The sequence below is a fragment of the Tyto alba genome, unplaced genomic scaffold, assembly GCF_018691265.1.
Source record: "Tyto alba isolate M040663 unplaced genomic scaffold, T.alba_DEE_v4.0 Super-Scaffold_13, whole genome shotgun sequence".
Lineage (NCBI taxonomy): Eukaryota > Metazoa > Chordata > Aves > Strigiformes > Tytonidae > Tyto > Tyto alba.
In genome coordinates, this window is record NW_024881275.1 from 32490735 (window position 1) to 32507848 (window position 17114).

Consider the following 17114-nt stretch of genomic DNA (forward strand, 5'->3'; position numbering starts at 1 on the left):
AGTGGGAGTCTGCATAGTTCTAGCCGTCTTTACAGTATACCAAAAGAAATGTAAACTGAACTTCATTTGTCTATACTTTTAGGTGGAAATATGTTATTTATGGCATCCTTGAAGTAAATATTCAACCTAAGCTCCAAATGTGGTCATGGGAACATATTCGGCACCATAGGAAACAAGTGAAGAACTATAAAGAGATGTATAAAATGAAGATAACATCAAAAAAACCTAATGAAGAAATCTTAAAATTGTTGGAGGTCAGCCATTTCTCATTAAAGGCTTAAGTATTGTTCATCTTGCTGTTTTCTTAAACTTAACTGTTTACATGTTCCTAAGTCAGTACTAACTTAAAATTTTCAGTGGCCAGGCTTGAAACTTCATCAGTACATTTCTCTATGAGCAGTATTAATAACCATATTAGATAATCTTCTAAATTAATAACTGCAGTGAAGAAAAAACTTAAACTGGTTCACTTTCTTCTCCAGGTTTATTTAAAGTTTTCAGCTTGAGCAAATTAACTTGGGTTGCACTGACACGGTTGTTTACTGTAATTTCCTGTGAAACTGAGCCATGAAATATAACCATATGAAATTGTCAAAATATAATTTTTCATCTCCTTTCTAGGAATTCGAAAAGGCCTTGGATATTTTTAACATCACTTTAGCAAGGCAACAAGCAGAAGTTGAGGTAAAATTTCATAATTTAAGTGAGTCTAAGAATAACTGCAACATGAGGTTGGGTTGTGGAGATTTTAGGCAGATGGATTTTAGTTCTAGTGATTGAATCGTGCATTATACAGTCTTCCTACTTTCCTTGTTTCATGTTTGTTGTTATAAGGCATAGTTAGTTTCAGCTTGTAATTAAGCAAAAATTAAGTAGCTCTGGGTGCTGCTTCTTCAGAATAACTGATCTGGGATAAATTTCTTTCCACTTTTGGTGAGGAAAATGCTGTGGAAAATATGTTCAAAGGATGATAGGGTAAGTCATGTTGGAAGTGATTATACCCAAAACTTCAGGCTACCCTGCCACACTCTGCAACAACCTAGACTATTTGTTTATTCCTTTCCTTCCTGATACCTTATTTGTAGGTTGAGCACCTGCATATGTAGTATGTTGACCTTTTGTTACTATTCACAAACATTATTCGGAATACAGGAAATGCAGAATACATTTAAGTAGATAATCACAATTGGGCAAGATAATGTGACTTGAGTAGTTACAGTTAAATTGTTAGCCTTTTTTTTCCTAGGTTAGTGTACTGGTTAGTTTTCAATATAGTGTCTGAGTATCATTCTAGGAGACTGAGGTGAAATCTGCATAGGTTTTCTGAAATCTGTGAAGTGGTCTTACTTTTAGTCATATTAATTATTAACAGAGAAAGCAGAATATGAAGTTTAGAATCTGAAGTAACTTACTGATAATTAATTAATTTCAATAATTTCTTCTGTAAGTGCTTGAAAGAAATTTGATTTTTTTTTTTTTTTTTCTGGTGGAGTATATTAAGTATAGTATAAACTCATTTGTTGCAGTGATAGATACGGCACTTCCAAACCAAAACTCTAAACAGGAATCCATAAATGTGATTTTTTTTTTTCCTTCTGGTTGTCTGTCTGTACACCCACATTTGGATCCTTGTACGATCATTATTGATCATTCTGCCGAACCAGAAGACACATCCATATTCCTCATCTTCAGCTGTTTGGATGGAGTGCTTTTCATGTGAAGGGTTTTTGTTTAGTTTTAGTTCTCATTTAATTTTGACAGGTTTTTATCTTGTACTGTGTAGTTTTATATGGTTTTATGTTTTTCCTCTTACTTTTTGCAAAGTGAGGGAGATCCCAAAGAGTGTCTTGTTTATGCTTATTTTCTCCAGTGTGAATGTGCTGCTTAGGAAAGGTTATGTCATACTGCATTCCTGACTAGTTTCCAGTCCTGACTTTCGAGATAGGTTTCTGTAGTGCTTTGGGTAGCTTGCAAGCACATGAATTTTCATTTGTTTGGTCTTTAAGCCTTGCATTTGAAAAGTGATAGAAAAGCATCTTGAAAGATCTGCTAGCTAACTCTCTAAATTTATTTCCAAGTATTGAAAATCAGGTCACAGTGATTCTAAACTGTGTTCTACCTCCATCTATTTGTCAGAACCCACCTGTCTTACTGTTATCGGCTCATACCTCAGAAAAAGATCTCAAAGGACTTGTAAGAGGCAAATCTACTACTAGCTTGGTATCCTGATAGCCTTACGCTGACTAGGAATTTAAAGGATCACCCTTTAAATGTGGGCTGAGTAAAGCCAGATAAAGGACCCTACTGTTAAGCTTTTTGTTTTTTAAAAACATACCCTGTAGTTGAATTTCAAGGGCCTATTTTTCTCTAGACCTTGAAATCAAGTTCCCCAGAACTCAGGTATGTGAACACAGTACCACCTGATTTTCTGGAAACTTTGTAGCAAGAACTTTATGTTCCAAATGTTAGGCCACTTTTTAATCTTTATCACTAGTGCCCTAAGTACCAAACACCAGGTTCAGTGAGCAAAGCGTCAAGTCTCTGTATGAGAGAGCTTGAGAAATTTTGTGGTTTCAATCAAGAGAAGACTTTATAGATGATTCACCTAAATCAGAATACAGGATGGTGCTCTTGGTTCTTTCTTTCTTTTATTTACTTTGTTGAGTAATCTTTCCACAGACTATGACTGTATTCATTACTAAATCAATGTAAATGGTGGACAGGGGAAAGCTCAACAGCATTTCTTTAGGAAATTTCTTTAGGAAATTTAGGAAATTTCTTTAGTTCCCATACTGCACAAATGTTTTCTTTATCCTTGAAGAAGCACAGTTCCCCTCCCTCCTGTCTGTAGCCTTTCTTACCTTGGACTCTGATGCCAACTGCTGCCTTGGACATGTTGGGAATCATAGCTTTAAGCATCACTTCTTTTTCTCCATGGCAGTTGTCCTTCAACACCAACTCCTTAGTGTCCTAGAAACCTCTAATTTCAGAGATTTAACAGCCCTTTTTTTCTAAGGTGCTGTCCATTCTTTTCTTGAGCTGTTTGCTCAGTAACATGTGCTTGATGACTTGGTATCCTTTGTGAAGAGAACTTTGGAGGATTTTATTCAAATTTCTGAGGGCTTGTGTTGTTTAGCTGACATTCTGCATCATCTCCCTAAGATGAATCAATAGTATCAATTCAGAAGCCTTTGTTTTTATGGTGAGTCATGCCTTGTATTGGCCTCTGGGTGGATAGGTGTGACAAGTCCTTAAGAAGTTCTGATTTTTAGCCAGCTGTTTTCCCTAATTGTACTGCAGAGACATCTGGGATTTTCTGAATGCTGAGAAGGGATCATTGTCTCACTTTGTGTATCACATTCACTAGAGCACTTCTAAATTCAGGGATTATCTGCAAGTGCTTATATCTTTTTGGATCATATTGGTCAGAAAGAAAAATAAGTTGTGCAGTCCACTACAGTTTTGAGAACTAACCTGCCTCTTAAATCACTTGATGGTTGCTTGCTGTTCCTTATGCCAAATTTTCAGTGGTCAAGTCTGGATGTGGTTTGCACTTTCTGTGGGGACCCGGTATTGGGATAATCATTGACATCAAACAAGACATCCCCTAGTTGTTGAAATAATGAATGTGGAACAAGGGAGGGCTTCCTTACTGTTATAGCTATGTGTATCAGATCCAGGAATAGTCTTCTATGTTCCTTAGAGTAAATATTCTATTACAGGAATAATGACTTTTTTTTTGGTAATTATTATTACTTTGGGCATCTGTCTTGAACTAAAAAGTACAGGGACCATTTAAAATTTAGCCTGTGCTATTTAATTGCTTAGTGTATTTTTAATGATTCTTTCTAAGTGCATTGTTGTAATGTAGTGCGCTATATTGTGTTGCAGATTTTTTTTTTTGGTGGTGAAATCTAGAGAAAAAATCTGCTATGTAAGAAACATTTATTGACTTAAAATCAGCTACCTTTTGCTTGCTCTTTTTGTTCATAAAGATGGTTGATTTTATGTAGGTGAGAATTGGTCCGATGATGCACTATGTACTTGAAAAAATTAGAAGAAAAGCTAACAACGTTGCCTTTTCAATGGCTGTCTGATGATATTTTGGTGTGTCAGAGCATGTATTGAGTCTACATTTTCATTAGGAAAATGAAGAAAGAATCATGAAGAAAATGACTTGTTTGAATATTTTTAAAATTTCAGGCAACTAAGGCTGGATTAAAAATCTACAGACCAGGAGTAAAACAAGATGATGAAAATTCTGGTGGCTGGTTTAGTTGGATATGGAGCTGGTCAGGTGAAAGAAAGGATGAACAAAAACAAGAAGTAAAGGGTTCAAGTATGTTAATTTCTTGTTTGTTTGTTGTGGTTTTTTTTTTATTTATTATTATTAAAAATGACTTATTAGAATAATAGCTCCCTAGCAGTGGAAGTTTGGATTTAATAATTGGGCTATCAAATTATTGACCTTTACATTTTCTCTTAGTTTTTTTTTTTGCTGATGAAGTTGTTAATTGCATGTTACGGAGGTACCTTATAATTCCTTCCATAGGTCTTTTTGAACTGTCTTCAATTTGTGCTTTTTTCTGCCCCAGTTTTTACATTTGTCTGCATGGTGTACTGTGTATGGGGGTTTGAAGAAAGTGCTAGAAAACAGTAGCAGTTAATGAAATGTAAACAATTTAACTTACATTAATTTTATACTTTGGCTATTTCATCCAGTGTATTAGAGTGGATTCATTTAAGTACAGGGCACATAGTAAAGGTTGTGAAACACAGAAAGTAAATAAAAAATGTTGCTGCTGTTGTTAGCAAGCTAGGAAATAGAGTAGGTCAGGGTAAAAGTATAACTGCATTTTAAAGCATGCTTTAGGAGGCTCAAGACTTGGATTTAAACCTCAGGGGTTTTGCTTTGTTGCTAATTCAGGACAATGTTGATAGTATCAATGGTATATCAACAGAGCTTCCAAGTACTGGAAAGTATATAACAGTATTTGGATTTTTCAGATACCTATATTGAGTTTATCTAACCCCTTGCAATGTGACAGGTCTTGAAGAGCTGATGACACGTGAAGAGAAGGCTAAACTTTATGCAGCAATTGGATATAGTGAAACAGCTGTGGATCCAACCCTTCCAAAATCAGTAAGTCATAACCAACTATGGTTCCAAACAGTTGGTAGGTTTATCTACTAGTAAAAATCTAAAGATTATAGGAAATCACTTCTAAAATTACTTGAAGCTGTCTCTATATTTGAATACTGTTCTGACACCTTTTAGGTTGCTGCATTCTGCCTTTGTGCAGAACAGAGCATCCTTAGATGTAGTTTCAGGAGAGTGGTGTTAGAGCTTACTTTGGATATTCTGAAAGAGTTCAGAAAGAAATTTGCTTGCTCAAGCTAGAATAAAATCATATAAGTAGCGTGTTGTTGTTTAAGTTATGAAATGCTTCATATATCCACTTAAAATGTTCAGAAACCTTTTAAGAAAGTACACTTAAGTGATTTGCTGGAATCTTAAATATGAGTGATAGCAGGTGAGGTAGAGTAGGTGAGTATATGAGGAAAGAGGTGATTGAAGGACTGTAGTGGGGAAGAGCAACATTTTTGAACCATTCAGAAATAGTCTGAGAAGTCATCTTTATGTGCTATACTGTGCATGGTACAATGGACTGCCTTCCAGCTCTGTGTGAGAGGCCCTTTATCTCAAAATGCGATGTAAAGACATCAAAGATATGTTTTGTAATCACAGTCTACTCTTACTCTAACCTTGCCTCTTCGTAGTAACTCTTTGGGAATGACTTTTATACCAACTATGATAGAAGCTATTTATAGCACTAGAAAAGTAGTATGAAACTGGTATTTGTGACTTTCATCTCTTCATAAACTGTATTGAATTGTATGTTGAAATATATTATAATCCACTCTTGTTGTTTTTCTGCATATCTAGTATGAAGCCATGAAGTTCTCTGTGAATTTATTAAGCATGTCTATATCTATAAGAGAAAACAAGCAGACTCCTGAGCTGGTAGTGTTTGCATTAACCGGCTTGAGTACAGTATTTACGCAACGACCAGGTGCACAAGCAATAAGGTGAAATTTCCCTGTCAAACTGGTTTTGCTCCTCATGAAACATTGATGACAACTAATAGACATTTTAATGTTCTGTTATGATGTTTAACTTCCATTTTTCACTATCATTTACTGTGCAGTTTTAGAGCAGAGTCATCCCACGACTGATGGGCAAAGTGAATGGATACTGTTTCTATGATTGTTTTCTCCGTCTTCAGAACTTTTTGTGCCGATACAGTTTTGCTCCCATTTTTTCAGTCTATTATTGTTATGTACAAGCAATCCAGTTACTAATTTGTTTCTTGTTTTGAAAAGTGACTGTCACTGCTTTTGAAACTTAATCTGGACAAAGGATCTCATAACTGCTTGTGTGTAGGCATTTAACATGACCGAAAAGTTCCTGAGTTTTCAGTTAGTCTTTTAGATTTGCAGAAGAAAGATGTAACTGATGATTTTTACTTGATTTTATGCTCTCACAGAAGATGATGGAAAGCAGCGATGTGAAATACTTTATTTTCATTTCAAATGTAATGACTTAAAATTCGGGGGGAGGGTAGCTTTCCTGTTTTAAACCTTGTTCCCTCTACTTTGGGGCGTAGAAGTATAATCTATGTATGATATTAAGATGCTATTGCTCTTGCTGAATTTTATGCACATTTTTTTTTCTAAAGCTTTGCTTGCAGCTTTTCTGTTCCGCTGTGCGTGTAAATGGCCCTAATAATGCTATCTTACTGAGAAAAAGGGAAGACAGTGTTATATTTTTACAGTGAAACACTTTGAGTATTGGGAGATAAAGATCTTCAACTGAGAGCTGTTAAAGAGGTAGACAGGGTGTTGAAAAAAAAAAAAAATCCAATGCCTAAAAAATACTTTCTCAGAGTAATGAGGCTATTAATCTTATGCTTCTCTTGTGGTGTTTCTTTTATTTCTCTGCACTGGAACCCTTCCCTCTCTGCTGTATCCCAGTTCCCCGGTATAAACTGTGCCATTTAGTTCCTGAGCTCATACTACAGAATTGCCATTCACATGTCTCTTCACTACTCTGACACCTGTCCTCATGGAAAGTGTAAGAAGTTAATAACTTGGACCTCCTTTCTTGTTTACTCAGGGGTGGCTAATAGACACAAAAAAATAATGAAATGCAAAACAGTTAACACATGGATATATGTATTAGATTCTTAGACTAAGCTATTTATATATGAGCCAGAGTAGAGGTATGTTGGGTTTTTTTGTCTGTTTTTTTTTTTTGTTTGTTTGTTTTGTTTGTTTTGTTTTTTGCTTTTTTTTAAGCCCATTTCTTATGCTTTTACATCTAATTGTACCTAGCCACATGGGTATTACATCTGAACATGCTGTTTACCTTTCTTTACAGATTTGAAACAAAAATTACCTCACTTGAAGTTACAGGCATGTCTCGGGAAAAGTGTACACCCTGTCTCCTATCTTCTCGAACGGTCTATTCGGACAAGAGTACCTCGCTTTTAAGCATAATGTTTGAGACTAATCCTTTGGATGAGAAAGCAGATCAGAGGCTTAGGATAGAATCACAGCCATTGGAAATAGTATATGACGCGGTAAGTAAATATTTCAATAAGTTACAAATCTTGAAAAATCTTACTTAAAAGTAAATCTGCCACATACTATTTTTGCTTTATTTTAACAGATGACAATAAATAGCTTAGTGGATTTCTTCAGACCTCCAAAGGATGTACATTTAGAGCAGTTGACATCAGCAACTCTTATGAAGCTTGAAGAGTTCCGTGAAAAAACATCAACAGGCAAGTACTGTATGCACTTCTGATTGCACACTCAGACACATTTTAGATTCTAGGAGTATGAAAATATTCTCTATCCGTATGGAGATGCATGGATCCAAGTCATAGATTTCTAACACAACACCTAAATAGGTTGAGTTCTTCAATCTCATTACAAAGCACTTGTTCTAGGGTGTTGTGGTTTAACCCCAGCCAGCAGCTAACCACCATGCAACTGCTCGCTCACTCCTCCCAAATCCCAGTGGGATGGGGAGGAGCATCAGAAAAAAAAAAAAACCTCGTGGGTTGAGATAAGAAAAGTTTAATAACTAACGTAAAATAAAATTGTAGCAATAATAACAACAAAACAGAATAATAATAATAGTAATGAAAAAGAATCTAACAAAAAGAGAGAGAAATAAAGCCCAAGAAAAGACAAGTGATGCACAATGCAGTTGCTCACCACCTGCTGATCAAGGCCTGAGCAGTGGTTGGCCTCTTCTAGCCAACTCCCCCCAGTTTATATACTGAGCATGGCTTTCTGTAGTATGGAATATCTGTAGATCCTTAGATATTCCACAGAACAAGAATTAATTTGTTCCTGTAAGGATGTCTGAGGCTTTCTAGATCAGGGGTGTCTCTAGTGCAGTGTCCTGTCTCTGACTGTGGATAGGAGAGGATGCCAATGGGAAATTTCATACATAAATCCTTTTTAAAAGAAAAAAAAAAAAAGAGTTTCTTTTAAACCTTATTTACCATTGTAACCTATTAATATTTAAATTGTACATTTAAAAAATCTGAATATTCAGTGATAATAAGTGAAAGAAGCTACAGAAAACTCAAGTATAATGTATATTTAGTCAATTGCTTTTTTCCAGCTAGTATCAGGAATAAAATCAGGCATCAGTTGTATTTCTGTTCATTAGTTCTTCTTTGACTGAACTGTTTAATCAAGAACTAATGTCAGATTAACCAGAGTTAGGTGAACCAACATGCTTGTCTTTTCTATCAGAAAATTCTTCAGCAATACTGAATATATTGATACCACAGTTCATTCCTGAGATTAATTTGATAAAAATTTGCTTAGATTCAATATGCTTGGTTCTTTGCTCATTATTGCTGAATGTTTTGGTTCTGATCATGTTTCTTTTATTTTTGTGGAAATACGAAATCATGCTATGTATCTATTATAATTTAAGCATAGCATTACTTTAGAGGTATATCCAGTGACTCACCTTCACAAGAGTGCTAAATTGCCCTTAGTAATCTAAAAGCTTGTTCCACTTGCAAATGAGAAGCCTGATCGAAATTTCTAAGGATATGATGTACATTGCTTGTAAAATCTCAGCCAAGACTTACAGAAGTGCCAAGAGAAGAAGGTCTGTTCTGCAGAATATTCTTTTGCAGAGGACTATGCTAATCTCAGAGGTAGAATTAAAAAAAATGGAATCATATCAATATAATTAATATGTTCAGACTTTCAATACTTCTCAGGAAAGAGTTCTTAACACTTTCCTTTCAAGCAGTAGAAGATAGCTGGCAAATATTGGGGAACTGTGAACTGCAGAAGTGAAGGACTTTTTGTTACACCAAAATAATTATGATTTTCAGCACCAGTAAAAGACATCGCAAAAACTTAGTTTCCCAGAGTTCAGTTTATGGACTCAACCATGTTCTCTTCCCAAGTGAATGAAAAAAGAAGGTATTTTGTTGAACTTTCTACATCACTCAAATACTGTTAGGCATTGAAAACTGAAAAAAATCTTAATATTTTTATTAATCCAAATTATTTTATCTTGCAAATCCTGAAATATTCTATGGAGATCTTCATTGATTTATCTAGCTCTCCTGTGGCAGAAGAACCTTTGATAATGTTGGAACAGTTCTAATTGCTTTCTTACCAGTGTGGGTGTGCTGCAGTGTCATGTTGTCATCTTCATAATTTATTATCTCTACTTCTGTGTTCATCAGCTTGTTGCACCTGGTAAATATTTAATGGGTTGCGGCTGCATCCTAAGGCAGTTTTCAGTGCTAATTTGAAGCAAGACTATTCATTCCTCTTCAGACGAGTAAAAAAAGTAGAATTTGATCTCAAATGTTCTGACAGTCTGTATTTCCCAACCAATTGCACGTTTTTTTAACCAGAATTTTTGTAAGAACTTGTATTTGCTGGTCTTCAGCATCTCAAGATGGAGATTCTTGTCAGCAGAATCAGTGAAAACTTTAGTATTTCAGTAGTAACAATGCTAGAAGTTTGGCTAGTGCAGTTGGATACTCCCAATAAGAACTTCTAGAGCAATTAAATTTCTCAATCTACAGAGCACAATGGGTTAACTTGACAATTGCCAAGTTGCAGTACACATTCCAGTTCTTCTCATTTCATCTCTGCTCAGTATGAAACTTGGATTTGCCTGTGTCGTGTTGCTGTCTCTACTTGTCCATTAGCATTGTTTGATATCATAGTTTCATCTACTTGGTGCTTCTTCAAAAACTGCCTGTAATTATTAGTTCAGAAGAAATCTGAAGAACATCTGTACCTGCAATTAAACTTGGTTACCTAACATTCACAGCTTAAAGTTAGACTTGAATTTCTTTTAATTCTATAGGTTCTGTATGGATTACTTTGTTTATGGTTACCAATTATATTATTTTTCAGGACTGTTGTATGTTATTGAAACCCAGAAAGTTCTTGACCTCAAAATTAACCTCATGGCTTCATACATCATTGTTCCACAAAAGGGATTCTATGACCGTACATCAAATTTACTACTTCTGGATCTTGGTAGTCTTAAGGTATGTATTTACCTAATGAAGTAACTTACTGAAAATGATAGTTTGGATTTGATTTGATTTCCAGTTTCTTAATTTTTATTTTGTGGTACTGATAAAGTAGAAGTTCCTTTTGAAATTTTTAAGTATTAGGTGTTTATTTTAAACTGCTTTCCAGTCAAGGCAGAAATTATTGAACTCTTCTCAGTAAATTCTTTCAATCCCCAAAAACTGTTAGAAAATAATTGTCCTCTGGAATGAAACCACTGTTGATGCTTTGAACTGATATGTGGAAAATGTCTAACAATTTTTTTTACCTTAGAATATAAAATGGTAAACTCTTCACTTACATGATTAAATAGTCTTTTTAATATTACTACTATTCTTGTCAATTACATTTTGGTCATTCAGTTTACTTTAAAATGAGAAAAGTAAACATATTGGCAATTTATAAAATAAAATCGATTAAATTTTGAGATATGTTTGGGATACTTCATGCAAGGGAAAAGTCAAAAAGGTAGTTTAATGATGTATTTAAAATTATAATTTATCATTATAAAGAAGAGACTGTTTCTACCTATTATTAGGAATCTTTTTACTCATTGGTGAACTTGTGTTCTTTCAGGGGAAATGATCTTATATGTATACAGGCAATTTAATTTTTTTTTTTGTTATATTCTGGCTGAGAATGATTCTGCTACTTCCTACCTGTTCTGTTTGCCTTTTCTGCTTTTTTTTAATAAGAATTTGTTTCAAAGCTTAAAATTTTGCTAAAGTGAGGTAAGTTTTCTGTGTCTCTGCCACAGACTGACTTTCTGAGCATGTGGGTGTCAGTTAGAATCATAGAATAGTTTGAGCTGGAAGGGACCTTTAAAGGTCACCTAGTCCAATCCCTCTGTAATGAGCAGGGACATCTTCAACTAGATCAGGTTACTCCGAGCCCTGTCCAACCTGACCTGGAACACTTCCTGGGATGGGACATCTATCACCTTGCTGGGCAAGGTGTTCCACTGTTTCACCACCCTTATTGTAAAAAATTTCTTCCTTATATCTAGTCTTAAGTTCAAAACCATTATCCCTTGTCCTATTGCTACAGGCCCTGCTAAAAAGTCTCTCTTCATCTTTCTTAGAAGCCCCTTTTATATATTGAAAGGTAGCAGGAAGGTCTCCTCAGAGCCTTCTCTTCTCCAGGCTGAACAACCTCAACTCTTTCAGCTTGTCTTCATAGGAGAGTTGTTACCTCCCTCTGATCATTTTTGTGGCCCTCCTCTGGACCTGCTGCAGCAGGTCCATGTTTGACTCCAGAGCTGGACGCAGTACTCAGGTGGGGTCTCACCAGATCTGAGAAGGGGAGAATCACCTCCCTTGGCCTGCTGGCCACGCTTCTTTTGATGCAGTCCAGGATATGGTTGACCTTCTGAGCTGCGAACGCACATTGTCAGCTCATGTCCAGCTGACAATGTGAAATAATGTGAAATAATCCAACTGACAATGTGAAACAATGTGAAATAATCGACCAATGTGAAACACCCCCAAGCCATTCTCTGCAGGGCTGCTGTCAATCAACTCATCCCTCAGCCTGTATGTGTGTTTGGGATTGCCCCGGTCCATGTGCAGGACCTTGTGCTTCGCCTTGTTGAAAGAACACGTCAGGTGCTTTAGAAAGTAGAATTAGTGAAAAACATTGCTATGTAGATACTAAAAATAATTTGGATTCACAACCAGATCGCTTAGTTCAGTAACTAATAATTTTACCAGTTCTTCTGAATGCTGGTCATTTGTAAGCACTTTGCAGAGTTCAGTAATCAACCTGTATATTGGTTGGGTGTTTGAAACAGCCTCCTTGGTCTAATGGAGAGAGGGAATAGAACAGCCCATGTCATTGACTCCACCCATAAGAAATTACTCTCAGAGTAATACATAGCAGAATACATTTCAAGTTCAGACTCCAGTAAATGTGTCTGTGAGAATTTTTTTTCTGAAATGGATGAGTCATTTTCATAGTGAATGTGGCTCTTGCACTGGTTCCTGTCCTTTAATAGAAAGCAGGGTGAAGGAATTGGGCAATATCAAAAGAGAAAAGTTAGAGGCCTCTTAGGATATGACTAATAATTTTATACTAATTTGGAGTGACATATGCTTAAATGAAATGTGGGTCATTCACTGAATGAGTATGTTTAATACAAAACAAATAGTTTAATTCCCTCAGTTATGTGATGGATAAGGTCAAGCACCAAGGAGGAAAATGGCATATAAAATTAAAACTATCTCAGTGCAGATATGTAAGTGGACTTAATTAAGCTTGCACAGACAATATTAATTTGGTAATTCTGAATTTTCAATCTGCAAGTTAGTTTTAATGTAAAAGCAATCATAGTTCTGTGGCACTGGAAGAAGAAATTCTGTGTCTTAGACACTAGTATTTAAAGCCGTTTCATGGTTATGAACCTTACCTTGAATATTACCTGAGTCTGACAAAACCAGAGAGGGATCCAAAATTGTTAGCCATTTAAGGACGAGGACAGTCACGTTTCACCAGAGATGAATAGCAGAGAACGCACATACAAATGTGAAATACCAAAGAAGTCTGGGCATCTCAAAGCTGAGTCAAAGGGATATTGACTGATATTAAAGAAAAGACACTGAATACTGACGATGAACAATCCAAAATCCCTTTTCTCTCTTACTCTGTTTGCCTAACGTATAACACGGTAATGCCACAACTAAATTCAACAGGATTCAAAAATAGATTTAATGTTTCTGAGGTGATAAATGCAGTAATATTTTTATTTATTGAACAGTTATTCTACCGATTACAAAGGGTTTGAGATTTTATGCATTGGGGTATGAAACACTTACTGAAGGAAGTTATTCTATTTAACATGTTGTATAAAACTTCATAGATTTTAATAAATTTTTTATTTTGCATGTTTCCTTGAAGAAGAAATAGAGTTTAATACTCTCCATTTTTTGTTTTGATAAAGGCTTCTAATTTTAGATATCTCCTCTGCTGTGATATTTGTAACACTGTGCCCTTATAATGAGGCTGCTAAATTTAATATTTTGCTGTGGTAGGATCAGGTATTTGTAGAATTAGTGCTTTGAATATTTTTGAAATTGATTTATGTTTTTTTGTGATTGTTTTTAAGATGAAAAGCAAAAGTCGTTCAGATTTGTCAGAACTCAAAGTAGGACAAAGCACTATTGAAGATATAATGTCAAGAGCTTATGACAGTTTTGATATCCAGCTCAGCAGTATACAGTTACTGTACAGCAAACATGGTAAGTATTCATGAAAGAAATCTTTCTCTATATGGGTAAAAAGATGTTGGTGGTTGATGTACATTTTATATTTTTAACTGATGCAGGAGAGAATGTTTGGAACACAATTCTTTGAACTCATGTTCTAAACTTAGTCCTATGAACATGTTATGAATTTCCAAGACATACCTTTAGGCCTTAGATTCCAACCTTACCTTTTGCTAAATGAATAAACTTAAAATAAATCCCTTATTTTTGAAGATGCTTAATTTGATTTGTTGTGTAATAAATATGAGTGTAGTTAATTTATTTATGGTATTTTCCTTCAGTGTCTTTCCCTTGCTTCTCTCCAAATTTAAAGCAGAATCCACAAGTAGTTGTAGGTTTGATCATTTTGTGAGGGGAAAGAAAGGATCAGATCACTTATTTAAGCAAATTTTTACTAGTAGTTCAGGAACTAACAGTATAGGAGTCAGAACCAAAGAAGTCTTGGGCATTTAATTGTTAACTGTCTGATTCCAGAGGGGAATCCAGAGCCTAAACTCCCAGTACCAAGTATGTTAAGAATTGGGCCATTAGAAGTCTGCAGCATGGATGGGATAGCTATTTAGATGTAAACAGCAGAAATTATTAAGTAGTCTTGCATGTCTGAAGTTCAGATCTTGTGTAATATACATGTATTGATAGAGCTGTGAAAGAGATAATGTCACCTGAATTTTTAGCAATATATGCTAAATAAGATGCTTGTGATATGTATCATGAGAAGAAATCTCTTTCAGTTTTTGAAGTGTAGATTTTCTTTGCTCTTCTAGATGAGAACTGGCAAGAGGCTCGGAAGCTGAAATATTCATCTCAACATATCTTGCAGCCCTTAGATGTAAAAGTGGAATTTAGCAGAGCTATGGTTGTTACAGATGCAAGAATGCCCAAGTATGTGGTTTCTTTCCTGTTTTGAAATTTTATGGTAAATGACTTTCTTTGGGGGGAAAGGTGGGGGAGGGGAAGAAGAAAAAATTGAGGATCTAATTATACAATTTTAAATCTGCCACATACGAATCTTGGAAGTAAAATACCTTGATTGAGAAAAACGGAGCATAAACCCAAGAACTTGCTAGATATGGAAGAGGTGATAGATTGTTACATTGTTATAAAGAATGCATGTATAGTATATTTAAAGATCTTTATTAATGGTATTAATACCTGTTCTAATTAGGTCTTTCTAATAACTACATTTCAGTTCTTATTGGAAATACTGAGGAGCAAAATACATGAACTTACAACGTCTCTTTTGTAAGCATCACAAAAATATTCTGAAAAATAATGTGCTGTCATACTCTCATGTTACTCATCTTATTTGTTTACCTACAAGAGATGACTTCTCAGGGAAACAGTTCTTAATGCATTGAGGTTGCACTTAGGCTTATTTAGCATAAAACCTATTGGTTATGGAAATTGTACTCAGTCAGAAGAAAATGTATGTTACTATTAATAATGAAAGTGTGATGTTAAAGATCACTGAGTCAAAGTGGCAAAGAGTTAATATTTGCATGTATTTTGGAGAGCGCATCTTCACTAATGTCTGATAAGGACACTATTACCTCAAAAAAGTCTGATCAGTTTTGAAGTACTTGCAAAGTAGCACATTAATGCATTACGAGATAATTTGGTTTATTAAATCATTAATTAGACTCATAGTCTTATGCTACAATAAGATAGCATATGCTTATTTCATTCTTAACACTGTCGGAAATTCAGATTTTAGCTATGCACTTCAGAAAATTAATGGCATAAAAGTAGGCCTAGGGTATTACAGACAACTGTTTAGTGCAATCAGGAAAATCAAGAGGCAGTTTATGAAATAAAAGAATTACAAAGAATTTAGGATTTGCTCAGTCAGAAAAAAACCCTTAAAAATAATGTACCTCACCAGTGCTGTGTATTGTGAATGCAGATCAATGATTCCATGGTGTAATGGTGCCACCTTCTGGAAAGCTGTGAGGCCAGCTTCTGAATTTTGATGCTTTACAAAACATCTCACTCTTTCCTTCTTTAATTTTACTCTGGTGGAGGAGGTGAGATAAAGGAAATACCACTCACAGGAATCTGTCTTTTTATGTCAGAAAGTCCAGGTAGAGAAAGTGAGATTTCATTTCTGTTATAACAGAATGTTGTTTTAATGTACTCTCTGAGTTATGCTAGTGTAGCCCAGATTAAAGAATATCTGCTCTTAATGAGAGCACCTGTTGCTTGCAGTATTTTGTAGTACTACCTGTCTAATGACTTGGCTGATAGGTGTGCTTCTCCTTTTGACACTTTATGTGTCTAAACTGGTTCTGGGATTTTTTTTTCTAATGGATATTATTTCTGTATTCTGAATTCTCATAGTCAGTTACTCGACAGTAAATAGTTTCTACCTGTGTCTAGAAATTGGCAAATTTTTCTTCCACTGAGGTAGTAATATGTCTTGGAGATGAGCTGCTGCTTCTTTTTGAATGCCTGCACTGTCTACAACTGTTAGGAATGCCACAGACAGCAGTTTGATACTAGATGAGCATGTATCACAGTGAGTTACTAACCATAACTAATACTTCAACCTGAACCAAGAGCAAGTAACCATTTAAAATCTAGCATGTTGATACTATGACTCAACAACAGCTGAACTTGTTAATTTTGTACTCAGTTCAGTCTCAAATGCTTTCAGGATGTATTCTGCAGATGGTATTATAAGGCTCTAGAGTCATCTGCCAGTCTTGAAATGAGTGGTACAGCAACTTTTTACCTCATGGTGGAGATTTGACTTTTTCTTTAAGGGCATGCTGCTCTTCCTTCTTGCTTTGAGCTCTTTAGAAGTCTGAAAATCATGAAATTCTGTATAATATATATCTGTTTGGGGTCACGTGATAAATTTTTACGTTTAGTTGTATATCTCAAATCAGGTAAAACTACAGATAATCTATTTTCTGTTGGTCTCTAGCTGTGAGTACTCAAACCCACTGATAGTATCAACATAGTTCAAAATTCCAAATCTCCCATTATCACTGGATTATTTATTTTTGTTTTTAAGAACAGTCTGTTAATGAGTCTTTATGTACAAATACTTATGTCTATGTGATCTCTAGATGGACATTCTGCACAAATGATAAAAATTAACTGGTAGCTTTTGTGTCAGCAAAAATTCACCTAAACTGTAAATTTTAGTAATTATGGTTGATTAGGGTATTATTTGTCAGTATTTCTCACATCAGTGAGAATACAACATGA

At 35.1% G+C, this 17114-nt stretch overlaps 1 protein-coding gene across 1 annotated transcript in view; it reads left to right on the forward strand.

Moving 5' to 3' along the window:
* The window catches only part of LOC122152898 (vacuolar protein sorting-associated protein 13A-like), a 68291-nt gene that overhangs the window by 16302 nt on the left and 34875 nt on the right, over positions 1 to 17114 (forward strand). The window contains 10 exon segments of the mRNA XM_042788006.1: positions 83 to 254; positions 622 to 684; positions 4204 to 4339; positions 5049 to 5143; positions 5948 to 6090; positions 7442 to 7643; positions 7733 to 7847; positions 10480 to 10616; positions 13742 to 13874; positions 14666 to 14783. Of these exon segments, the coding sequence (XP_042643940.1) occupies positions 83 to 254; positions 622 to 684; positions 4204 to 4339; positions 5049 to 5143; positions 5948 to 6090; positions 7442 to 7643; positions 7733 to 7847; positions 10480 to 10616; positions 13742 to 13874; positions 14666 to 14783 (1314 nt within the window).